Source organism: Labeo rohita, chromosome 6 (assembly GCF_022985175.1).
Source record: "Labeo rohita strain BAU-BD-2019 chromosome 6, IGBB_LRoh.1.0, whole genome shotgun sequence".
NCBI classification, from domain to species: domain Eukaryota; kingdom Metazoa; phylum Chordata; class Actinopteri; order Cypriniformes; family Cyprinidae; genus Labeo; species Labeo rohita.
The window spans coordinates 10,817,622-10,844,425 of record NC_066874.1 but is presented as its reverse complement, the minus strand read 5'-3'; the positions used below and the strand labels follow the sequence as shown (position 1 = coordinate 10,844,425).

Below are 26,804 nucleotides of genomic sequence, written 5' to 3'. Positions count from 1 at the left end.
ATGTTCTTCAATAGAGCAGCTACGTGGAGTCTTTCGCCCTAATGAGCAGGGGCAAGGCTTTGAGAGGGAGAGCGTACAACCCAGACCTGCTATACATCAGCTGAGTGCCAATCAAATAACACAAAGACCTGAGAATCTCTGTGTATGTGTGCTGCACCGAGCAATTTACAGCAAGAGCATAACGTGTCCATCCCTCACTAGAGGCCAACAAAAGGGCAATTCAAAGCCAAGAGCTCTCAACACGGTTTAACAAGCCACAGGAGAGCCCTTCAGGAGTGGCGGGCCAACAGCTTGCGGCTGGTAATTGCATCCCTATTAGCATTGAGTAACTTTCATCATCAACGCAAGCAAAGCCACGCACAAATCCAGACAACGCAGTCAGAATCCAAACACATGCTGCGATGGCATGCTGGGATCCACAGAAAAGGAAAACGAAGCTTGGAGGAAGATTTTACATGTGTTCTGAAAGGCTGATTTTCTGCATACAAAGTGCACTTCAACATGAATATCAAATACATTGCTATTGATTTTTTCCAGCTCCAGAGGGTGGGGAGAATTAACTGTGTGCTGACAAAATAAATTTAGTCGACACTTTTCATCCAAAGTGTCCAATGCTGTTGTAGTAATCCTTTTGTCATTTTTACTATAGGATTATATGCAGAATGTTCATGGCAAGGAGATCGACCTGCTTCGGACTACAGTGAAGGTTCCAGGGAAGAGGCCCCCCAGGGCCATCTCCACATGCGCGGCCCCCAGTCCCAAAACCAATGGGCTGACCAAGGACATGAGCAACATGCAGCTAGGACAGACACCAGGTAATGTGATCATAATGTTTTGTTTTGTTTTTTTGTTGTTTTTGTGTTTTTTTGTTTCACTTTGCTTTGTTTTTATATGTTTTGTTAAATAAAATTGAATAATAATATAACAAAAATAGATTACAAAATTATACAAAAGAGGTAACGTTATCAGGCTTTTGGTTTGTTCTTGTTTGTTTTGTTTTGTTTTTGTTGTTTGGTGTTTTTGTTTTTGTTTTGTTTTGTTTTGTTTTGTTGTTTTTTCCCTGTCATGTTTTTTGTTTTAAATAAAATTGGGTAATAATATAATAATAAATTACAAAATTATAAAAAAGTAACATGATCATGCTTTTTTGTTTTTGTTTTGTTTTTTGTTCGGTTTGGGTTTTGTTTTTGTTTTTTGTTGTTTTTGTCTTGTCATGTTGTTTTTGTTTAGTTTTGTTTTACTTTGCTTTGTTTTTGCGTTTTGTGTTAAATAAAATTGAATAATAATATAACGAAAATATATTACAAAATTATAAAAAAGAATGTGATCATGCCTTTGTCTTGTTTTTATTTTGTTTTGTTTTGCATTGTTTTTGTATTTGTATTTTGTGTTAAATAAAATTGGATAATATAACAAAAAAAATTACAAAATTATAAAAAAGAAAAATTGCAAATTATATAATGTATTTTTAATTTTATTTAATATAATATATGTACTGGTCATCTATTTTTGAAACATGATCATGCTTTTGTTTAATGTTTTTTTATTTATTATATAATATAATATAGTAATATAACAAAATTAGATAAAAATATAAAGAACATACCAACCAGGGTGTTCCGCTGCCTATGCCCTAAAAAAAAATAGCCTCCAACATGTCTGTAACCAGACATTTGGCAAGTGGGTTGGAAAATTAATGGATGGATAATAAAACATATTTAATTTAATATAAATTAAGATAATTAATTATAATAATTAATACATATTTTAAAAAATCCAACCCATTTCCATACAGTTTTAGCAAGAGCTTTCCAAGAAAACAAATTTAATACAGAAGTATCTTAATGTCAGTATAATAGGCCTAGGAAGCGGTCTTCATTAGTAGAGAATTAAACAATTAAGTTATTGTTTAGTTATTCGTGTAACACTCATTGGATCAACAATCCTTAAGCCCCCCAAGGAGTGTTAAAGACCCTTCTCAGGCACATACACACACACACAGCACCAGGAGGACCAAACTAATAGCATGAATATTCAGTGACCCATAATACATGTACTAATTATTGTCATGAATATTAATGCAATCAGCGCTCGTTCTCCAGTCAGGCAAGTCCGAAATGAGCACTAATGAGAGGGAGAGAGAGAGAGAGAATGAGGGAAGGAGGGAGGGAGCGGTAGAGGAGAAAAGAGAGATAATTCACAGTGGTAAGGCAGTGAAGCTTTTGTAAGTGGAGTATTTGACTGTAGGGCTGGGTCAGCGGCATGATCACATGCACCTCTTATCTCTTTTGTGGGAGCTCCAATTATGCGCCAAATCCATTATAGCATATCTTCACACGCTGCTGTTGTTGCGCTTTGTGCGTGTGTGCGCGTAGACCCTTCTCTGCCCTCATACATACATAGTGTTTATTTTCCTCCAGACGGCCACCGATGTAAAAATGTAGTTTATCAGGGCTCTCCTGAAGTATGATCAGCTTTTGCCATTTACCCAAAGGTGCTGCCGTCTGATTTATCCGCTACAATGGAGATTAAATTGAGTCGTGACATTTCATTCAGTCGAGTTTGCAACGGGCCAGTGGAGGCCCGTGGGTACACCTTTTTGCAACAACAACATATTAAAAACCAGAAAATGAAGTATTTACTGACCCCCCTTTCCCCTTTTTTTTTTTTTTTTAAATATATTGAGCATTTTGTGTTTAACTGTACCTAGAGTGAACGGTATTATCAAATCAGCATTATTTACATTTTGTTCACTGCTGTTAAATTGTTGATGTTAGATTTGCTCTGTTCGTAAGCCCAGAAGCCTTATGGCTGATTGTTTTTGAGTCTGTATGTGCGCGTCATATCATATCCCTCCCGTGTTCTTTTGTGCTCAGCTGTGGTGAAATCTTATTAGTGCGATTAGATGCGACTTCCCATGATGTCCACTTTAATTTCCAAGTGAGTCAGATGAACCTCTCTTGCAGTTTAATGATGACTCACGGTGGTGATAATTAACCTTCCAGTAATCTGATGTCACTATTTATGCTCCTCCATGACAATAAACCAAGAAGTTTTGTGCATGAGTGCAAGTTGAACTTATTATTTTTATCAATAACAGTAAAGTATTACAAAGACAGCACCTAGACGTCAAAAAATTAGGGATGCATTGCTAATATTTTGGTCAATATCAGTGAGCTGATAATAATTTTCTTGTTGTAGAATGTATTAAAATTGCATGCTGTCTTGTCTAAATAAATTAAAGTGCTAAAATCTATTTTCAATGCTACAAATTATTTATGCATTGCAGCAACATACAGTATAATATATGGATATGCTCCATCTTGCATTTTACACGTTAGTTCACCCCAAAATGGAAAAATTATCATCATTTATATAGCTTCATATCATTTCAGACCCATAAGATTTTCATGCATTTTTGAACTACAAATGGAGAATTTTTTTTATTTTTATTTTATTTTAATATTCTTTCATCCATTCATTGGTAATCCAGGTAACCAAAATTTTAAGCTTCAAAAAGTTCATAAAGACATTTTTAAAATAATCCAAACTTCAGTAAGCTGTTTAAACTTGCTAGTCACTTTATATGATCACATTTATTTGAGAAATAAATGCAATTATGATAAAAAAATCACAATTCTGAGAAATAAAGTCTCAATTTTGAGGCATAAACGCAATTCTGAGGCATAAAGTTGCAAATCTGAGACATAAACACGCAATTCTGAGAAATAAAGATGCAATTGCAGAAAATAAAGTCAGAATTGTGAGATAAACACCATTGTTTTTTTTCTCAGAATTGCAAGTTTATATCTTGCAAATGTGAGATATAAACTCACAAATAAGAGCGTGTTAGTCTTTTTTTTTTCCCAAAAAAATTCTGAGGAAAAAAGTCAGAATTGCAAGAAATTAACTAATTTTAAATGAACTCAAAGTTTATATCTTGCAATTCAGACTTTATTTCTTGCAATTGTGAGTTTATATCATTTGCAATTGCTAGTTTATATCTCACAATTCTGACTTTATAACTCACAATTTTGACTGTTTCTCGCAATTCCAACTTTCAGATTTCTCAGAATTTCGACTTAATTTCTCAGAATCGCAACTTCATTTCTCAGAATTAGGAGTTTATTTCTCATACATGACCCTTACTAAATTATTCACGGTTTTTAAATATAAACTATGTTTAATATATGTTTACAAGGTAAATCTAAATGTAAAAATTGTAAATAACTGTCTAATACTGCTAAATAAATAAATAAATTCTTATGTTGGCTGATAACCAATATAATCCCAATATATTGTACATATTGTAAAAATATTTGTTATAACCATTATAAAAACTCAAGGAAAAAAAACCCTACACTCTAAATGTACACTATAATGCAAACAAAAACTGTACGTCATTGCAGTTGACAAGAACAAATCAGGGAACTTGGTGTATTGAGTATATCATATTAATGGTATATTAATCATCATGCGTCTCTCCCACAGCCTCTGTGACCAGTAGTTCTTCAACATCTCAAATGGCGAGTGGCATCAGTCTGGTGTCGTTTAACAGTCGGCCAGATGGGATGCATCAGCGCTCATACTCAGTGTCCAGCGCTGACCAATGGAGTGATGCCACAGTCATCGCCAACTCAGGAATCAGCACTGGTAAGTTTAGAACACATTACCAAGTGCTGCCCTCTCAAATGTCGTCGTCTTGAAGGTTTTTCTTCAAAACAGAGAACAGAACCTTAAACAGTGATTTGTTATCCTATAGTTGTAAACACACACATACACCCACTCCACCTTTCATTGATTCTTGTGTCAAGCCCTAATGCTGCTTTAACTGTTTATCAAAGTAATGGCCACTCAGAAGAACCACATTACCAAAGGCTCATCTGTCGACGGCGACTCGCTAGCAAAAGAGAAATGTTTGGAGCATGATGTTTATCAATCTGTCACCTTTCTGTTGTCCGAGAATTTCATACTTGGCTATTTTAATGAAATCTTTCTTGTCTAAACAGCCATGGGGGAAATGGACGTACACATAAGTTACTATTGGACTGACAGCTGTCAGGCGCAATGTTTTTATGTGTGCTGATGAACTGCAGTGACATGGTGTGATTAGTTTTAGGCCTGTGGTTTGACCCCTGCCTGTAGTTGACTCTTGTTTACCCCTGATAACAATTAAAGCTGTGAAACACTTAAACGGGCTCCTGGCTGCGTCCGCAGCAGGGCTCTACACACACACAGCTGAGCCACAGACCCCACACATGACTTCACAAGAGTAATGTCTACAGCAATGTGTGTGTGTACACTCTAAAAAATGCTGGGATAAAAACAACCCAACTTGGGTTATTTGGCAACCCAGCGCTGGGTAAATAGTGGACAGAGCACATGCTGGGTTATTCTGACCCAACTAGTTGGGTTAAACATTTTTACCAAACATGCTGGGTTATTTTATTTAAGTCAACTATTGTTTAAAAATTATTACATTGCTGGTTTAAAATGGACTAGAACTTATAAAAACGCACACAGAATTACTAGAGGCAACAGCAGTAATCAAAAGATGAACATTTAGAACACATGGGCAAAATACAAGACCAATTGAATTTATTTGAATACAGCATATTTTACAATATTTCATACATTTAAACTCATTTAGCAAGCATTTTAGACATAAACATGTAACATTTAAAAATAGAATTTTAATTTTAGTGTACTGAACCGTTCTCTGTAATCACTTTTTACCAAAATCGCACTAATTCTCAAGCTGGTGTGTCACCGAAATCGGAGCCAGTGAGGGGCTGCTGTTTGCCAGGTTAACTGCGAACTTCAGACCATGGCCTCGTGTTTCACTCATCGCTGAAAGATGCCATGACTGACTCCAAAAACTGCCCATAAACAAACAGTACTGACATTAGAGAACATATTTTAAGATTAAACTCAGTACAATAACGAATAAAATCCATTTATTTTATTCAAGGCAAAAGGCGTTTCCATCCTGCAAAACAACCGCTGCTGACGCAGCTGACTGACATTTCGTCCTTATGTTGCGTTGCGTAAAATAATACAATTTACAGCACAGGAAAGAAATAAAATAGAAAATGAAATAAAATGTATACAAACCCTTATTTTGCTGAAGAGGTGCAAATCGGTGGTGCTAAGAACCGATCTCTTCTGTAGAGGTCTCAAAAAGCCCGCGTTCTGGCTGTAACTCAGCAGCTGAGTTGTTTCATCAGAAACAGGCTCAACCCAGCGGCTGGGTAGAAAAAAATAACCCAGCGTTAAAAATGACCCAGCAACTTAGTTGCAGAAAAACTACCCAGCACCTGGGTAAGTTGGGTAATAAAAATGTCACACCAAGTTGAATCCAGCATTTGGGTTAAAAAAAAAAAACAGCACATGGGTAAAAATATTAAAAATAACCCAATGAAATGACCCAATGGACTGAACCCATATTTATATATGAAGAGTGCTGTCTGAAATTTTCTTCTAAAATTAGAATTTTTGTCAGACTTCTATATTTATGTTTAGTTATTTCACTTCAAGTGAAGAGAAATAGACCTAAAAAACTATGACAACTAGAAATTTAGAAATAAAAACAGTCATAATTAAAAAAAAAAATACTCAAGATAAAAACTAAAGATTTGAAACCTAAATCAAAAACAAAAACACAAAATTAAATAAAGATAAAAGTGTTAGCATTGTTTTTATGGATAACCTCTTTTAAACAATAAAGATAGAAAGTATTCTCTATATATTATCATATGTATCAGTGACTTAAGCAGTAAAACAGCAGTGGAGTGATACTGAGGATGGTTCGGACACTGCAGCGCTCCGGAGGGCTGTGTTATGAGGCTGTGTGAGTGCTTGTATGCTCACCCCCAGGAATTTCTTAAAAATAACCTTTCTGCTGGCCTAATGATGTGTCTGTCCACGGCCTGACTGGATCAGATCTGATGGCTGGATGACGGTAGTGCCGGACGCTGATTGCTTGTCACCTCTTGCCCCCAGGAGCTGACGGGAATGAGATCCTGTCTTTTTTTTCTAAGAGAAGTGGAGAGAGATAAGTGGTAGCAAAGTAATTAACTGACGTTCCTCGCTTTGCGCTGTGAGGGGTGAGACTGTTGACTAACCTCTAACCTTTTGTTTAGTCTTTCGCTTTGTTTAGTCTCTAGCCAGGAAGCTAAACTATGTTTGCTGAATGAAATCCAATACTTGTTCTTTGACTAATTTTGGGATTCTGTTTCTAAAAATATTTTTTTTTTTCTCTAACACATCACAGTTTTTACAAAATATGTGTTTTTTTTGTAGCAGTTTAGCTTTAGTTAGTTTATGAGGTGAAGAAGTCTTGTGTTGTCCCATGATCACCAGAAAAACTGGCAAAAAGACATGATATTCATTGGAGCCAGTTTACAAATATTTGTTAAATTCTTTGCTGATTTTCTCGTGTATGAATGATTCTGATGACATTATTTTATGCCTAATTATGCATAAAATAATGAATTGTGACCAGTGACAGAAGAAAGTGCAAACATGACCCAGATATTTTCTGCTATATCTGTGGATGTTTTACTACTGTACATCCAAACGGCGACAGAAAATTACAGATTTTTAATAAAATGTGTTTATGGAAAGTTATTTGATGTTAAAATGACTATTTGAACGTAGACTGTATTGCCAAAAGTATTGGGACACCCCCTTCTAGTGAACAGGTTTGACTACTTTAGTAATTTCCACGAATGCAAATCTTAATGTTTAAGCATATAATGATATTCCGGGGAATTGTGTGCTTCTAATTTTATAGCAACAGTGTGGACAGGACTCTTTTCTGTTCTAACATGACAATGCCACTGTGTATAAGGCAAGGTTTAAAAAAGAAATGACTGATTCAGTGTGGAAGAACTTGACTGGTCTGCAGAAAGCCAAGTCCTACATTCTCCTGGTGTCTTTAAATGCAGACCTTGAGCCAAAAACTTATCACCAAACACCAATGACTTGTACATGTGGGTAAAATCATTTTAGACACTTCCAAAACTGTTGCAACAGAGATGAAAATACAATTTTTAAATACATGAATTATGTTTCTATGTTTGTTGCCACAGTTTTAGAAGTGCCTTTTCTGTTCTAAAGAAGGGGGTGTCCCAATACTTTTGCTCATATAGTGTGTGTACAAGCCATTGGTATTTGGTAATTAGTTTTTGGCTCAAGGTCTGCATTTAAGGTCACACCAGAGGCAATATAGTGTATTTCTCCACTTGTTGGCAGATTGTAAGTTAAATGATAGATTTTTAATATTTCTTATCATCATTAAAATTGAACTTTTGACGTTTGACTGCTTTTGTTATTTATTAAGACGAAAAGATTTTTCAAATTATACACTAACAGTCAAAAGTTTTTGAACAGTAAGATTTTTAATGTTTTTTAAGAAGTCTCGTCTGCTCACCAAGCCTGCATGTATTTGATCGAAAAGTACAGCAAAAACAGGACAATTTAAAAATATTTTTACTATTTAAAATAACTGCTTTCTATTTAAATATATATTTTAAATTGTAATTTATTCTTGTGATTTAAAAGCTGATTTTTTTTGCATCATAATTCCAGCCTCATGATTCTTCAGAAATTATTCTAATATTCTGATTTGCTGCTCAAAAAAAGATCTATTATTATTATGTTGAAAACAGCTGAGTAGATTTTTTTCAGGTTTCTTTGATGAATAGAAAGTTCAGAAGAACAGCATTTATCTGAAATAGAAATAGATTTTGTAACATTAAAAATGTCTTTATCATCACTTTTGATCAGTTTAAAGCATCCTTGCTAAATAAAAGTATTAATTTCTGTAATTAATTCTATCGTTTCTCTTTCCCAAAAAAATAAACAATTATACTGACTCTAAGCTTTTGAATGGTATAGTCTATAATGTTACAAGAGTTTTTACTTTAGGTAAATGCTGATCTTTGGATCTTTCTATTCCTCAAAGAATCCTGAAAAAAATGTATTAACTGTTTTAAATATTGATAATAATAATCATGATTTCTGAAGGATCATGTGACACTGAAGACTGGAGTAATAATGTCGAAAATTAAGTTTTAAGTTTTAAACACAGGAATAAATTACATTTTAAAATACATTAAAGTTCTTTTAAATAGTAAAAATATTTCACAATATTACTGCTTTTGCTATATTTTATATAAAACAAATGCAGGCTTAGTGAGCAGAAGAGAATTCTTAAAAAAAAAAAAAAGGAAAAATCTTACTATTCAAAAACTTTTGACTGGTAGTGTATCATCTGTCTTTGTGAAAATAAATTGTAAATGATGGAAAGTTTTTATTGATTTTGTTGAATTTAGAATCATAAATATTTTGATGTTTGCAAATCAGCAAAAACATTATTTGTGTATGATGCAGTGCAGTGTTATTATTTGCTGCTTTTTCATTTATAGAGTTCTCTTCTTCTTGCCTATGTAGCAAACAGAGAATTCATATGGGATTTTTTTTCCTAGTGTACATTTAAGTAAGCTTGCTAATTCATTTCCAACAATGGAATTCCTTTCGCTAAACAGATACTGACAACCTTGTGCTTTTTATTCAAAATAAACTTAGCTGGTTTGAACTACAGATGTCTTGAAAGTATAATTGTAAGAGGGTCAAATTTGAAAAAAGCTACAGTGGTTGACACTTGGCTGTGTGCCGTCCAAATGAGTTGGATCACATCAGAGCAGACTCATCTTGACTGGACATGGCTGCCATTTGAAAAAACACAGCCTCAGTAATGAGCTCTTTTATTCCAGAGGAAACAAAGCCAAGTCCGTTTAAAGGAGATAAGATCCCCTCCAGTGATCGGGCTCTCTGTGTCTTTTTGTCCCACTCCATGTTGTCTTGAGGGCATGGGAAAGGCAGTGACAACCCTGTCTCTTTACCTGGAGCATCCTTTTCTCCAAGCAGACAGTTGCACATAAAAATATCCCCTCCGTCCCTCCCTCTGTGGCTATTCTGGATCCTCCCGCTCTTTCGCTTAATAATGAGAGACAAACAGCAGCAGAAGTAATGAGTGTCTCTTTGATTACAGCTGCTGTGTTTGGGTGCTCTGGGGTACATGCTTTTGCAATGACCCGCCTTAAGATAAGTTCCTGGCTGCCCTGATGACATGTCACCCAACTTGTTGATTAATGCACTTTATTTTTTTTTTTTATTTTTTTTTTTTCCAAACTAGTAATAGCCTAGCTGCAACCAAGAAAAGTGCACATAGCAAGTTGCTAGATATGTAGGCCTACTCTTTGTATTCATGGTCAAAAGCTTACATCCCTCTTTCAGAATCTGCCGAATGTTAATTGTTTTACCAAAATAACTGAGGACAACTGAGAGACTCATATGCAACTATTACAGAAGGTTTAAACACTCACTGATGCATCAGAGGGAAAAAAACATTCATTAAGAGCCGGGGGGTGAAAACTTTTTTAGTTTAAAGATCAGGGTAAATTTAATTTATTTTGTCTTCTAGGAAACATGTAACTTGTAATCTTCGATAGCTTCTTAAGGGCAGTACTAAATGAAAAAAAATATGATATTTAGGCAAAATAAGAAAAAGAGAAAAAGTTGAGAAAAAGTAAGACACACATCTCCATACACATCTCCATTCTGTTCAAAAGTTTTTACCCTCGGCTCTTAATGCATTGTTTTTCCTTCTGGAGCATCAGTGAGCGTTTGAACCTTCTGTAATAGTTGCATATGAGTCCCTATATATATATATATATATATATATATATATATATATATATATATATATATATATATATATATATATATATATATATATATATATATATATATTTTTTTTATTTTTTTTCCCACTGAAGAAAATATTAAAATGTATTTTAATTTAGAAATTTAAAACAATCATCAGAGATCAGGTGCACTCAAGTCATTGAATGAATGAATTGCATTTGTAATGTATCTTTAAATAATAATAATAAAAATTCGTGTAATTGATCCTAAAATGCTTTTTTTCACAATGACCTGGCAACCACCCACAAGAATCACTCACTAGTTTGTTTTAGTTTGTATTGTTCACCATAAAAGATGACAGACATTTAGCCTTTGCCTTGAATCATGATAAAGTATGTGTTGCCCCTTTGAAGTAACTGGATGTTTCTTACAACAAAACCTAAAAGCAAACTGGCTGTGACCGAATGTCTATTAGAATTATACCAGACTGATAAATGACTTTTTGCGAAAGCACTGAGCTTGAGAAGACAAGGATGGAGAATATGAGGGAGAGGGAAAAGGTGTATTTGACGTTGAGGTGTGTGAGAGGGAGAGCTCGGACAAAGGGGCTGTTAGAACGAGGTGGTTAATTGTTCACTTTGGGATGGCATCTTGTCAGCAGAGATAAGTTGTCACGTTTTCCACTTGAGCTGAGACTAAACGATTGTAAAATAAGTTACGGCCGTCCTTGGGGCTGTCTGCTGATGCACGGCGCTGGGAGCATGCTCAGTGCCAGCCTGAACATCCCCCCAGCCCCTCCCCACATCAGCGCTTTCACTCCGTCTGATATTGATGTGAACTGAATGTTATTTTATTCTGCCGCTAGTCACAGCTGTCAGTGCCGCTTATGAAAAGTGAAGCAGCCTTCTGATAGCCTGAGCCAGAGAATCCAGCCAAACGCCAGTCAGAACTGGCCTCACACGAACGCGAGCACTCGATCATTTAAACCAGAGCAGACACCACAGAATATTCTATATGCGTGAGGTAAAATAGGGCTGAGTGTCTCTCTCTTTGTGTCCAGATACCGGTCTGGGAGATTCTGTGTGCTCCAGTCCAAGCATATCCAGTACCACCAGTCCAAAGATGGACCCACCCCCATCGCCCCACGCCAACCGCAAAAAACACAGGAGGAAGAAGAGTACCAGCAACTTCAAGGTGGATGGCTTCTCTGGAACTGCAGAAGGTACTTCTGGTCTCTGTCCCTCTCCATCTGTTGTCATCTGTTCTTCTCAGATCTGGTCATATCAGATGCAGCCACGTTCCTAAAAACCACTATAATGCATTGGTTCCTAAACAGTCTTTAACATTTTACTGTAATGTTATATGATGTTTAACAGGGTGAGAAATATAAGGGTAAGTGTGAAACATAAGTCCAAGCAAATGGAAAATTCTGTGATGCTGCATTTCTAGGTCACTAATCCAATTAGTGTTTATATGATGCCAACATAGTCAGTCAATAGTCTGAATACCTGAAAAATTTAATGAGAAAAAAATTAATGTAATTTGCTATTACACACTCCATTTAACTATTTAACTTATGTTGGTGTTTGAAAGTTAATCATTAATAATAATAATCAAAATAAATAATGCATATATTTACTTAAAGACAAAAAAAGTCAATGGTTAAAAAAAACATGAAATAGAACAGAGTTCTTCGGTTGGTTTTTAGTTTTATTTAGCAAAAAATTGGTGTAATTTGCTGTTACATACTTCATTTAACTATTTAATGGATGTAAGTATTTGAAAGTTAATCATTATAAAAATAATAATTAAAATAAATAATAAAAATGTTTACTTTAAAAAAGTCAAAAAGTCAATGATTAAAAAATGTATGCAATAGAACAGTTCTTTGGTAGTTTTTCAGTTTTAATTAGCAAAAAATAAATGTAATTTGCTATTACACACACTATTTGACTATTTAATGTACAGTATGTAGGTATTTGAAAGTTAATCATTCTAAAAAATAATAATTCAAATAAATAATAAATGTATTTATGTATTTAAAAAAAAAAAAAAAAGTCGGTGATTAAAAAAACATGCAATGGAACAAAGTTCTTAAGTAGTTTTTCTGTTTTAATGAGCAAAAAGTAATATAATTTGCTATTACACACTCCATGACTATTTAACATGTGTAGGTCTTTGAAAGTTAATTATTTTATAAATAATAATTCAAATAAATAATAAATATATTTATTTTAAAAAAGACAAAAAAAGTGAATGATTTAAAAAAAACACGCAATAGAACAGTTCTTTAGTAGTTTTTCAGTTTTAATTAGCAAAAAAATTAATGTAGTTTGCTGTTACACACTCTATTTGATTATTTAACATATGCAGGTATTTGAAAGTTAATCATTATAAAAAATATTCAAATAAATAATAAATATATTTACTTTAAAAAAGACAAAAAGTCAATGATTAAAAAAACATGCTATAGTACAGTTTTTCAGTAGATTTTCAGTTTTAATTAGTGAAAAATTAATGCAGTTTGCTGTTACACACTCTGTTGGACTATTTAACATATGCAGGTATTTGAAAGTTAATAATTATTAAAAAATTAAAATAAATAATAAATATATTTACTTTAAAAAAAGATTAAAAAGTCAATGATTTAAAAAAAAAACATGCAATAGAACAAAGTTCTTTAATAGTTTTCCAGTTTTATTGAGCAAAAAATGGATGTAATTTGCAATTACACATCAAAATGTAAATAAATAAATATATTTCTAATAAAAAAAAAACGTGCAGTAGAACAGAGTTCTTCAGAAGTTTTTCAGTAGAGGTATTATTAAAGCTGCTAAAGTTATCCAGACAAGAACAGTGACTGTTTTTATCTTATCTTATCATTATCTTATCTTATTATATATATATATTCATCTGTACATTTCATTATAATTAAAGTAGCCTTCCCATGTTCCTGCATGTATACAAACACTGCAAGCTTCATTCATGGCTGGTGTCACACACATAAATGCAAGCGAGCACAGTCATGCAGTGAAGTTGTGTCTGCTGTGACGGTGCAGTGGAACAGATGTTTCTGAGCAGCAGATGTGTAATATGTTTCCTGCTGTCAGTATGGATCAGGCAGCTGACAGGCCTGCGTGGAGCAAGAGAAATATGCTGAGTGATTATTACACACTCATACAGACAAGCCGGTTAAACGCCGTCTGTCACTCACACACGCACAGACTCCACTCATCACTGCAGCCACCATTCTGACACAATGGATAGATATTTGTATTTATTTTACTATTCGGTCTCCAGTAACACACTACCATTCAAAAGTTTGGGTTCGGTAAGGTTTTTTTATTTAATTAATACTTTTAGTCAGCAAGGATGCATTAAACTTAATTAAAGGTGATGCTAAAAAATTTTTATTTCAGCTTTGCCATCACAGAATAAATTATATTGTAGAGTGTAATAAAATAGAAAACTACTATTTTAAGTTATAAATGGGTCTTCAGTTTACAGTTAGTTGTTCATAACCTCTTAACTGGGTGAGAATACACTTCTGAAGTGTTGTAAGGTCATCCGTGTATGTGTGTGAGAGACAGTCCGCATGTAGGAATGATGGATGAGTGTGTGTCAGCTCAGAGAGTGTGTGATTAATTAGACTGGGCTTGTGTGGGTGGCCGCGGCCTCTTGAGAGCCGAGGATCAGTGCTTGTTTAAAATGTTTCCAATCACCCTTATTGATCCTCTCCCAAAGGGGGCCAATATATTGTCAGTGAGGGAAGAGTATGTGTGCATGTGTGTATACACATCAGTGTGTCACATGCAGTGTGAATGAGAATTAAATTTATTCAGCATATTTCTAGCAGTATTAAATACTGTATATTTATGTATTCATGGGTTCTCAACTAGGGGGTTGTGACTCAAAAAATGGATCACTGATATGTTACCAGACAAAACAGAAAAACAATGCTAAGGAAATCTTTGTAACTCATGTGAGATGGACAAGTTTAATCATGTATTAGCAGTGGCATTGATTGAATACAAATAGGAAAATATTCCAGTTCAAATTCCAGTCACATGGTAGAACCAAGTCAAATTAGACAGATGCAAACATAAACCAAAATAAATAAAGCAAAACTAAGGCTAAATTAAACATAAGGATAACTTGCAATAATAATATATAAATTATAATTTAGTATTAAATAAATTGGAAAGGTTTGGATCAGAAAGTTGTTTTTTAAAAAAGTTAATACTTTTATTCAGTAAGAGTGCATGAAATTGACCAAAAGTCACAGTAAAACCTTTATAGTGTTACAAAAACAATTATATTCAAACAATATATATATTAGGGCTGTCAAGTGATTAATTGCGATTAATCGCATACAAAATAAAAGTTTGAGTTTGCCTAATGTATGTGTGTACTGTGTGTAATTTTATATATATTATATATATATATATATATATATATATATATATATACACACACACACACACAAATTAATGTATATATTTAAGAGAAATATGTTATTTGTGTAATTGTAATTGTTATAAATTATATAAAAATTATAAAAAATACATATACTTGTAAATATTTCTTAAATATTTACATGAATGTGTTTGTATTTAAACATACATACATAATCACACACAGTATACACACATATAATAGGCAAACTCAAACTTTTATGCGATTAATGGCGATTAATCATTTGACAGCCCTGTTTCCGCTAAAATTTTAAGCAACAGGATCATGTGACACTTGAGACTGGAGGAATGGCTGCTCAAAAGTTCAGCTTTACATTTACAGGAATAAATTGTTTCACAATATATTAAAATAGAAAACAGCTATATTAAATGATAGTAATATTACATAATTTTGTGTTATAATGCTATGTTTTGCTATATTTTTCATCAAATAAGAGTAGCCTTGGTGGAAAAAAAGAGAGACTATAGAGACTATCTATAGAAAAAACTTTCTATAAAAAATAAATAAATAAAAAATAGAAAAATTACCAACCCCAAACTTTTGAATGGTATTGTATGTTAATATGTATAATAATTTTGCAAGTCAGTTTTCATAGTACTGAAATGTTTGATTTTATAGAGTGTTTTTTTTTTCTTTCTTTCTTTGTTGGTTTGCCATTTGATGTCAATGTAAAATCTGGAAATTTATGAACAATGTAGTAAAACCAGCTGAGAACCTCTGATCTGATGCACCATCTTTACCATGACATTAGCATTTGAGAGCTTTGAGAGACCATCTGTTTCACTTAATTCTCTCTGTGGTGCCACCATGTGGTCATGGAAGAGTGGAATCATGGGAAATACGGACCCTGATAGTCCTTACATTGTAGAATGAAGATACATGAACATTGTTCCAAGATGTTGCTTAGTCTTAGATGATAAATCTCTAAACCTTACATTTATTTTCGAAAGTAGTTTACCTGGAGAACTCTTAAAAAAAATGTAAAAAAAAATACTAAAACACATACAGACACACACAAATGTTGAAGAAGCTCTGATTATGATGATTGATATTTCAGGGTTGTATCAAAGTTCAGTTTCTTTGTTTACTGTTACAGACCTGTTTAAAACGCATTTTTATTTTGCAAACGTAACATTCAGAAGAAGGATTCAAAACTTTTTGTATTGAAACAGATTTTTCTTGTCGTTTCTGACCTGTAGGGGTCTTTGGTGAGAAATTGGGTTGCATTAATGTACCTCACTCACCCCCTCTTTATTTCTCGCCATCACTATCTTTCTTTCACTCTTTCCCCATCCTCCCTCCTCCCTTTTCTTTTTCCTAACCCTGGAGAGCCACTTTGTCTTGCCCTGATTCGCGTTTTTTGAAAAGGTTGAACGTTGTCAGACGCTGCCCGGGCCTCTCTTCCCCAGCCCCCATTCGTCAGGCAGGCACTTAAGTGAAATATTATAAATAATCTACAGTATTGAAATCTTTTATCAGCTGTGTCACTTTCATTATTCAATAAGCGATTAGTAACAGTCTCCCAATTTAGCCATTAAGCACTTGTGCGTGGGGCCGGGGAGTGCTGTCACGCCGCGGGCCTGCTGAGGGATAAGGCTGTCAGCCTCTCTGTTATTCATGAGCTTCGCCAGCCAGGTACCGTGCTCATAGTGTTTTATATGACACACACATACTGTCACAGTCAGGTACTGCGCTCGTAGTGTGTTATAGAACACATACACACTTACATGAACTTTCATGGCAAGGTGCTGTTTATAAACGGTGTGTGTTGCTAACATCTCATGTGACAAAACTTGGTAAAAACTCCAAAATCGAAAGAAATATTGCTGAAAGACATTGAAACTTATTTTAGGACCTTTAAAGGAGATGCCACTTTTTTATATGTAATATAAGTCTCAGGTGCCCCCAGAATGTGTCTGTGAAGTTTTAGCTCAAAATACCCCACAGATAATTTTTTATATCATTTTGAAAATGCCTGTTTTGAGTATAACCAGAAACATGCTGTTGTAATGCATGTCTCTTTTAATGCAAATGAGCTGCTGCCTCCCTCCCCCTTTTATAGAACAGGGCTGTGCCTTAACAGCCAAAAAACATGTTTGGTTTTGATTATCATGTCTATCATGCTGAAGTCATGCGTTTTAAAGCCATATCAGTTTAAACTTCTGATATAGTTTTTCTGAGCTCACACATCTGAAGGACGCATGCAGAAATGGTTGTCACATGGCATGTGAGTACTAAAGTCCACTGCTCTCGTCTAATCTGAGGCTGGAACTCCAGTGACCAACAACAGAACAGCATGCTTTGCTCTAACTTTTTCCATGGCATTAGAACTGTTACACCATTGTTGTTGTAAAAAAAAAAAAAAAATGGTGGCACCGTGGGTGGAAATGTGCAGTTTACAGGGTTAGTTCACCTAAAAATGAAAATCAGCCCATTATTAAACTCACCCTCCATGCATCCTAGGTGTATATGACTCTCTTCTTTCAGACGAATGCAATCGGAGTTGTATTAGAAATTATCCTGGCACTTCCAATCTTTAGAATGGCATGGGTGGGTGTTTCTCTTCATCAGTCCAAAACAAGTCCAATAAAGTGCATCCAACCCTAATAAAAAGTGAGACTCACAGGCGCATATGCAACGCCAACGTCCTATGTCATCCGTTCGGAGCTGCTTTCATGTACAACCAGTTGGCACAAGCTAGATTAAAGTGATTATTACATTTTAAATACAGATATTTTTCTTACAAAAATGCATCAATTCGCTACAGGAGGCCTTTATTCAGGAACGAAATCTGATACGTTTTTTTCACATGCTACCAAAACCAAAAGTTACTGGGTTGTCATTTTTCACATTTTCTGGGTTGGTAGATGCACTGCAAACCCGATTATAGCACTTAGTAGAAGTTCACTTCTAGAACAAAAATTTACAGATGATTTACTCACCCCCTTATCATCCAAAATGTTTGTGGGTTTCTTTCTTCATTTGTAAAGAAATTATTTTTCTTGAGGAAAACATTCCAGAATTTTTCTTCATAATATTGGACTTTTATGGTGCCCGTGAGTTTGAACTTCCAAAATACAGTTTCAGTGCAGCTTCAAAGGGCTCTAAATGATCCCAGCAGAGGAAGGAAGGGTCTTAAACAAAAAGGGTAGCAAAATAATTGGTTGTTTTCCAAAAAAATGTACAATTTATATACTTTTAAACGCTCGTCTTGTCTACTCTCTGACGCGCATGTGAACTCTGTGTAATGCGGGTCAGTACATTTAGGGTAGGTCGAAAAACTCCCATCTCATTTTCTCCTCCAACTTTAAATCATCCTACGTTGCTGTTTTACCTTTTTTGTAAAGGGCATTTAATCTTTGCACCTTCACTTTGTAAACACTGGGTCGGTACTTCAGCAGTGATGTAGGACAATTTTGAAGTTGAAGGAGAAAAAAAGATAATGTTTTTCGACAAACCCTAACTGTTTTGACCCGGATTACACAGAGTTTGCATGTGCATCGCTGAGAATAGACAAGACGAGCATTTTAATGCATTGTATTATTTTCATTAGAGTTCAGCATCACACTGGATCTCATAGCGCTGTGTAGTGGTCGCATAACCGACACTTATCAGCAAGTAAACGCATCTGCTCTACTAACTTGTACTGCACTGCCGTTTGAATTTTGAGTCGAGCAGATAAATAGTCAGTGTGGCGCGTTTCAAATGTTTTGTTCCGCTTTTGGTGCAAAAACATTTTATTGAACATTTATCGAACTCTTGATACTGTTTTATCAAGGAAAATTATATTGTGATAATTATCGTTGTAATTTTATCGCCCAGTCCTAGTTGTAAATGTTTTAGGTGCATCGTTTTAGAAATGTGTCCCTGAACGCACACAATCTCAACATGCTGATGATTCTCAGCTGACATTATGGCAGTTCAGGGGTCTGTCTCTAATTTCAGCTCACCTGCTCTTCTCCTTTCTCGGAGACAAAGTCTTCTCACAAACGTTCTTCTTTTATCCCCCTGAAGATCAATCGATCCCAGCATGCCGTGCATTTTTACACTTCTCGCATCCCCCCCACAGTGGGCCGCTGAAAGCCCAGCACTCAAATGGCAAACTTACTGCACGGACGATCACAGTTTATCAATTACCGCTGAGCTGTAGGGCCCTAAGTGGCCCTTGTTAAGTAATTACTATGTTTGATGAGAGCAGGAGAATGTGAGAGCCTTTGAAACTGGATCAGGCAGACGGCATGGGCTCTGCGCTGCACAGGGACAGTGGGAGGCTCATGAATGCCTTGATGATTGCACAAAGACGTGGATACCTCAGGAAGGCGATACGTTTTAAGAAACAGCCAGAATGAGAAAGACATTCCAGAAGATGGCGGGGCCTCACAGGTGTCCTCAGCTGGAATCGACCTGGCACGTGGCCACAACGTTTAATTAAAGCATTCTGCAGGTGAACAGCTCTGCTCTGTTACAGGCAGGAACAAAGTGAAGATGGTCTTATCTTCCTAATGGTATGGAAAAAGGAACATTCACTTAAAGTATCATAACTAAAAGTTGCTCTCTGTGATTTAAGAAAAGTCATTTTGAAGTGTCTTTTAAGACCTACAGATGAGAAAGTTAAGAGCCGACATTCATGGAACTGATGTTATTAGAAGGCGAACAATGGTTTGTGTGGGGGATCATGCATGGCTCGTAGACAATAAGACAGAGTAAATTTATCCCATACAGATTTTACAGAGTCTATTGTGTGGAAAATAGCTTGATTCCTGGCCACGTTGTAGTTTTTTTCCTCTCTGATGCTGTGCACATAGAAAGGACTGGATGGGATTGTTTTTCCAGGATTACTGTTGTGTAACAAATGTCCGCTTTGGCCTAAGGGGAAAAGAGTGAGACTGCATTGAGCCGAAGTGACTTCAGGTCAGTTGTCAGCACAGCTGGGAAATGAGCAGTTATTTAAAGAGACGAGACTAGACCTGTGAACACAGTGACCTGAGAAAGAATGATTTAAACTGGGTTTTGCCTATCACAGTGATTTTAGTATAATTAGTTTTCTTTTAGAGAACAGATTTCAGTTTTTTCTTTGTTATAAGGAGGTCACATTAAACTTTCTAGGAAAACTTTTCATGATGCCTTTTTCTTTTTTTTTTTTTTTTTTTTTTTTTTTTTTAGTGCTTTTTAAATGTGTCCCTGGACCACAAAACCAGTCTTAATTAGCACAGGTATATTTGTAGCAATAGCCAAAAATACATTGCATGGGTCAAAATTATCATAAATATATCAAAACTTGATTTTTTTGATTAGTAATACGCATTGCTAAGAATTTCATTTGGACAACTTTACAGGTGATTTTCTCAGTTTTCTTATATACAATATTTTTAAAAACTACACTGAGCCATAAATCTCCACATTAGTAGCACTTACACACGCCTTTTAATTTTTATTCCTGTCTACATCCTGAAGATGTAGATGAAGATGTGTGTGTGTATATATATATATATATATATATATATATATATATATATATATATTTTTTGTAGTGTTTTTTGTCTGTTTTTTTTTTTTCTTCTGAATGATGGAGTGACAAAATGAGATGCCCAAAATTCCCTCTGTAAAAACATTTGACTCTAATATGTCAAAAAAAAAAAAATTAAACAAGAATTTTGAAATGCCATTAAAGACGATATGTAATTTGATGTGGTGGAATTGTACTGTAGTGGGAATTTACATTAAGAAAAATTTTATTCTTATTTAATTAAAAATTAATTCTTATGTAATCTCATCTTTAACGAAATGCACAGATTTATTATTATTATTTTTTATTTTTCATTTGGAAACTTTGCCCAATAACATAGACTCAACCTGTTTTGTCTTGCAGTTTTCCACTCAAACGGTGCATTCTCATGCCTTTTTAAACTAATGCAATGTGTTTTCAACCCCTGCTTCAAACCCAGTGACTTCATTAGCCAATTATTAATTTCTGCATAATTCTCATTTGTTTAAACATTTGCACTTTTGACTGCTGACTGCAGTTCATTCTTTGTTTTTCCACCCTGCCTTTCTCAGTGATACTTCCTGTTAATTTCCCAAATATTTGTCTTTTTGGCTGTTCTACTTTCTCCACTCCTGTCATTTGTTTTGTTTTTCGTCTTTTTTTCTTTCTCTCCGCCTGTTCCTCTGCCTGTCATCGGATGCAGCCAAACGTAGGGCATGGAAACTAAATCGCGTCGGTAGTCTGCGCAACATTTACAGCAGTGCCTTCAATGCTGCAGGTAACTCGCTCCAAAAAAACAGACAAAGGGGGAGGTTATTTTTTAGACCTCTCACACATGCAGTGAGACCCCATGAATGTTTTATCTTCTGTCCTTCCTGATCGTTCACCACCGTAACACTCCCTGCACGTCACTAACGTTTTTTTAGAGCATGGAACGATTGTAAAATAATGCTTTGCTTCCATAATCATGTTTGTATGTGTAAAACTGTCGTATTTGAGTTTCAATGATTTACTGCAGTGATGGTAAATTGGACGATGTCATTTGGTGATATTGGACTCATTGTGGGAGGTGACATGTGCGCTTTGGCCCCTCCTCTTCCTACGCCCTCTTTCCCATGACTCCACCCCTCCCCTGCTTTATTTATTTGTTCACATTTTCCCTGGATGTGAATAACTCCTGTAATATTTGCCAGGTTATTAATGCTGGATGCTTGAAAGGGGAGGGGATAATATGGGAATTAATGACCTGTGTCACAAAGCAATACTGTGTGCTTTGACATTTCGCTCGGTTAATTTGTGTTTCCAACCATTCAACTCTTCCACCGTACCCCCGAGCACTGCCGCCTGAGCCGCGTGGAGGTAACACCCCCCGCCTCATTTCTGTTCATGCTGCATCTTTGCTTTCCGAGTTGATTGTGTGCCGTTTGTCAGTAAAGGTTGCCTGTGTCAAAGTTCACAAATTTCCTTGCCGGTGCAATATTACTGAACATCATAGCGCATGAATAGAAAAGCATGAAAGTGATTGGATACTTTCAGTCTAAATTGTGCGAAACATAATGATTGCCCTATTAGTGGCTTGTGGAATATTGAGAGCAGCACCAGGCACCCGATAAATGATAGCTGCCCCATTTTAAAGTTTAAGGGCGAAATAGAGGGGAGGGGTGGCAGCCTGATGCCCTGTCATCGCAGTTTTTGTATTACACAATTGTTTTCTTATTAATTGTGTGCTAAGGGGAGGAGGCGGAGCCAATCTTCATATTTGCCTCCGAATATCGTCTTTCTGCATTGTTGCTTTTCATAATTGTCAAATACCGCCCTCTCCCCAACAGCACTGCGATTTAATTAGGGTGAGAACATTGCTGCTGACCCCAGAGGGCCTGGTGCCTTTGAAGGGTGGGTCCAATCTAGGCTGGGATGCTCCAGTGATCCCACCAGCCCCCAAACCTTGCAAATGTTAATAAAAAAAACCTTTAAATGAATAAATAATAGGCCCAGACTCCCCATCCACTTTTTGTTGATGTTTTAAGTTTGACTTTTGCTGTGAATGAGCACATTTTCTAATGTCTGCTTGATCTAGAACGGGGAAGATCTCTTTCCTCCAGGTTCCTTTTTCTAAAGCTGGAGGCCAGAGAGGTTTAAACACTCCGGCTGCCAAGCATATCTTTCTGTAAAGAAAGGAATTTGGGGATTTTAACACAAGGCTGTTTTACAGCGGTGAGGGCGGCCCGTGGCCCTGCGGGACCTTTAATATGACTTGTATGATAGGAGTCCAATTAGGCCTGTGATTGACTGGAGGAGAGGAAATGGTGTGGCGGCACAGATTTCCCGCTGATTAAACTTGTGAAATGGCCTCACAGGGAGATGATTCGAAGAGCTGTCTCAGAACGTAGCATAGCTGGAAGAGAAGTCTCACAGACAAATGGGGGTTAAAGACTTGTTTATGTGAAGAAGAACAAACAAGCTGTGAATACTATGGATACATTTGTTTATAACTTGCTTTTCACTGAATGACTGATTCACAAAGTCAGACTATCGGCATAAAGTCTGGTCCACATTACAGCTTATTCTAGCAAGAACTGTGCACTTAAGGTCCAGACACACCAAACCGACATCAAAGAACAAGTGGCGACAAAAGCTGACTGTGGTGTTGCATCACATTGCCTGTGTCTGGGCCGAAAAGTTCCTCTTGAACACACTGCAAAGACTACAGCCAGTAGCCTTCTACATGTTGTATCTATAACTTAAATTAAGTTCAGACTGTGGCTATGCATACTTTCAGCAAAGTTTTCGGTGTGGGCCATCTTGGCTCCTATATTTGCTTGGTTCCATCACTTCAGTTATCATAATATCACTGATAAATATAGCTGCAAGTAGTGATTACAATGATTTTAAAAAAGCATTTTTGGCAAATGCAGGTAATTTACCAAAGAAATATGATAATTTTTAACTGATATGACCTTTATAGCGCCACCTATGGTGGAATTTCCATAAAATGTTGCAAATGCTCACGTAGTTTCATAGTTTTGTTTAGTTTTGAGTTTTTGTTTAGGATTTATATGCTGTTAGCTATAATTGGCCACGTCACTTTAAAAGTAACTCTGTTGTTGCTTACCAAAGTGTAAAGAATTGTACTACAGTGTATGGTTGAGTGTATGAACGTTTTCTGCAAGTTGAGGTCCTTTATCATAGAAGAACAGGACCACAGTTTTTGAACCCATTTTAACTGTTATAGCACCAGCCGGTCCGATCCCCTTAAAACTTTGCATGTTTGTTTAGAATCACTTGTTGCATGTGCTCACCAGGTTTCATGAAGTTTTGAGTTTTCCTTTAGGCTTTATAGGATTTTGGTTAAATTTGGACAGGTCCCTTTTCTGACTGACCCCATTATAGCTTCCCAAAGGGTAAATTTCAACATTATTTTGATAATTATTGACAGTGTCAAGAGAATTGTACTGCAGTGTTTTGTTTTGTTTTGTTTTTTTCAGATTGATCAAAAAACCTAGGACTAGTTTCCAAAAACAGTTTTTTTTTTTGTTTTTTAACATCATCTCAATCCTGTCATAATATACGAATATTGAGCTCTTACATAATTGTTCTGAGTTTGGTGAGGATATCTTATTCTGTTCAGGAGTTATAGGCATTTTACTAAATCTCGCCCTGACCCTTTCAAACTTAGAAAATTTGACTTTGTGAATTTGACTATGTGTACTATTTTTTTTTTTATTATTATTTTTTTTATAATTATTGATATTCGCTCTCCAGAGAATCTTTCTGCACTGGTTTGGTTCCAATCGGGCAAAAAAACTATGACTAGTTCGCAAAAGTAGGTTTTGCAAAAAATCCAAAATACCAGAAAATTTGAGCCTGCGACCGATGGTTTAGGAGTTGTGAGCGATTTCGTACTTTTGATCACTGTAGCACCCCCATCGGGCCGATTTGGGCAAGCCTTGGTGATGTTGTCGGTGGTGTGAGTACTACCATCCCTCTAAGTTTCTATACGTCTACGACTTACGGTTTGGGCTGAACGATCAGTTTTACGTGGAAATCGCTGATCGGTGACCATTCTAACAATTACAGTAGTGTTTCAGTGCCACACCTTGAACCCCTAATAATAAGAAATGTTACTTAAGCATCAAATCAGCATATTAGAGTGATTTCAGGAGGATCATGTGACATGGAAAACTGGAGCAAGGGCTGCTGAAAATTCAGCTTTGCCATCACAGAATTAAACTAGTTTAAAATATATTGAAATACAAAAGTAAATTGTAGTAATATTTCACAATAGTACTGTTTTTAATGTATTTGTAGCCAATAAATGCACCCTTGGTGAGCATCAGAGAATTCTTTCCAAAGCATCAGAAAATCTTTATTATTCCATACTTTTGATAAGTGTGGGTTTGTATTCCAGGGATACCAGCTGTCCGTGAGAGATTATTTTGGAGAGTTTATACTAAAATGCCAGAGTTTTCAGGTTGTTTCCTGTTCCTGTTTCCCATTGGCTTTGTAGATGCCATAGGGAGCGTGGGGTTTTCCAATTCATGTGGCATTTTGGCCTTAGGGATGCCTGTTTTGTGTGTGTGGAGGGGCATTACTTCCCTGATTACTTCTTCATTATGTAATTGCCCCTCCAGAGTAAATTATAAACAGAATGTGTAAAGTGTGTGATCTCTTACTGCCTCAGATCGTGTTTCGGGTGGGATCCCTTTGATTGTGACACACCACCACATCTCATCAATGCAGGTTCTCTGTTCGAGCCATCTGCGTGCCCCATCCATTGCTGTCCCCTCTGATCACCCAGTCAATGGCCTTTTGTTCCTAACACTTTCCAAATGTTGACCCTCAGTGCCGTTAAATAACCCCCTTCCATTTCTCTATACTCAAACTCCTGAGATAAACTCTTGAAAAAGGGGGCTGTTGCTCTCACTCTCTCACTCACTCACACACACATTTTCCTAATTGTCTCGTGATTGGCCCATTAACCTAACCAGGGCCCTGGATAGCAGATCCATATGTCAGTTTGCCTAGGGAGCGTTGTGGACAGGACCAGCAGCACGGTTGGAAAGATCGGAAAGTGGGCATGGTCTGGCTTGTAATTAGTGCCATATCCTGATCAGGGTCGAGGGGCAAACCCCCCCAGGTCAGGGGTTGCCAAGTGTGTCCCGAAGCTAACAGGTGCTCTACAAGGACGAGAATCCTTCCTGGTGACTTTTATCCTAGAACAGTACAACCGAAGAGTTTGACTTAATCATTCATGTAATTTTACCAAGCTGCTCTGAGAAATATATAAACACCATATTCATAAAATGTTAATGAATTTCTTCAAAACAAAGATCACAGGCATCACTCAATGGGGAAATACAGTTTCTCTATTGTTTTAGCTGTTGATAAGTAATCATCTTGAATCTTTTCTCCCATCCAATGTAGAACAAGAGGACAACTTTGAGTTCATCATTGTTTCTCTGACGGGACAGACCTGGAATTTTGAGGCAACGTCCTATGAGGAGCGGGATGCATGGGTTCAAGCCATTGAGAGCCAGATTCTGGCGAGTCTACAGTCCTGTGAGAGCAGCAAACAGAAGGTAGAAAATTTACATATAGTACATAGATCAGTTACTTGATGCTTATCAATTATATTATTTAAAAAAAAAAATGCTATTTATGCATACAATAACCTGCATATACCTATTCTATATATATATATATAGATTATATGTATGCATAAAATGCATTTTGTGTGTGTATATGTATGCGTGTGTATATACATACATACATACATACATACATATATATATATATATATATATATATATATATATATATATATATATATATATATATATGTGTGTGTGTGTGTGTGTGTGTGTATGTATATATACGTATATGTATATATATATATATATATATATATATATATATATATATATACTGTATATATATGTGTGTATGTATATATATATATGTATGTATATATGTGTGTATGTATATATATATATATATATATATACATGTATGTATGTATATATATATATATATATATATATATATATATATATATATGTGTGTGTGTGTGTGTGTATGTATATATATATATGTATATATATATATATATATATATATATATATATATATA

General features: G+C 35.6%; 1 protein-coding gene across 4 annotated transcripts in view; it reads left to right on the top strand.

Annotated features, from left to right (window-relative positions):
- agap1 (ArfGAP with GTPase domain, ankyrin repeat and PH domain 1) overlaps positions 1-26,804 on the top strand; it is a 200,329-nt gene that overhangs the window by 148,397 nt on the left and 25,128 nt on the right. For all 4 annotated transcript variants that reach the window (XM_051111856.1, XM_051111855.1, XM_051111854.1 and 1 more), the window contains 4 exons: positions 650-815; positions 4,492-4,653; positions 11,774-11,935; positions 26,099-26,253. In XM_051111856.1, the coding sequence (XP_050967813.1) occupies positions 650-815; positions 4,492-4,653; positions 11,774-11,935; positions 26,099-26,253 (645 nt within the window). The remainder of the gene's footprint in view (positions 1-649; positions 816-4,491; positions 4,654-11,773; positions 11,936-26,098; positions 26,254-26,804) is intronic.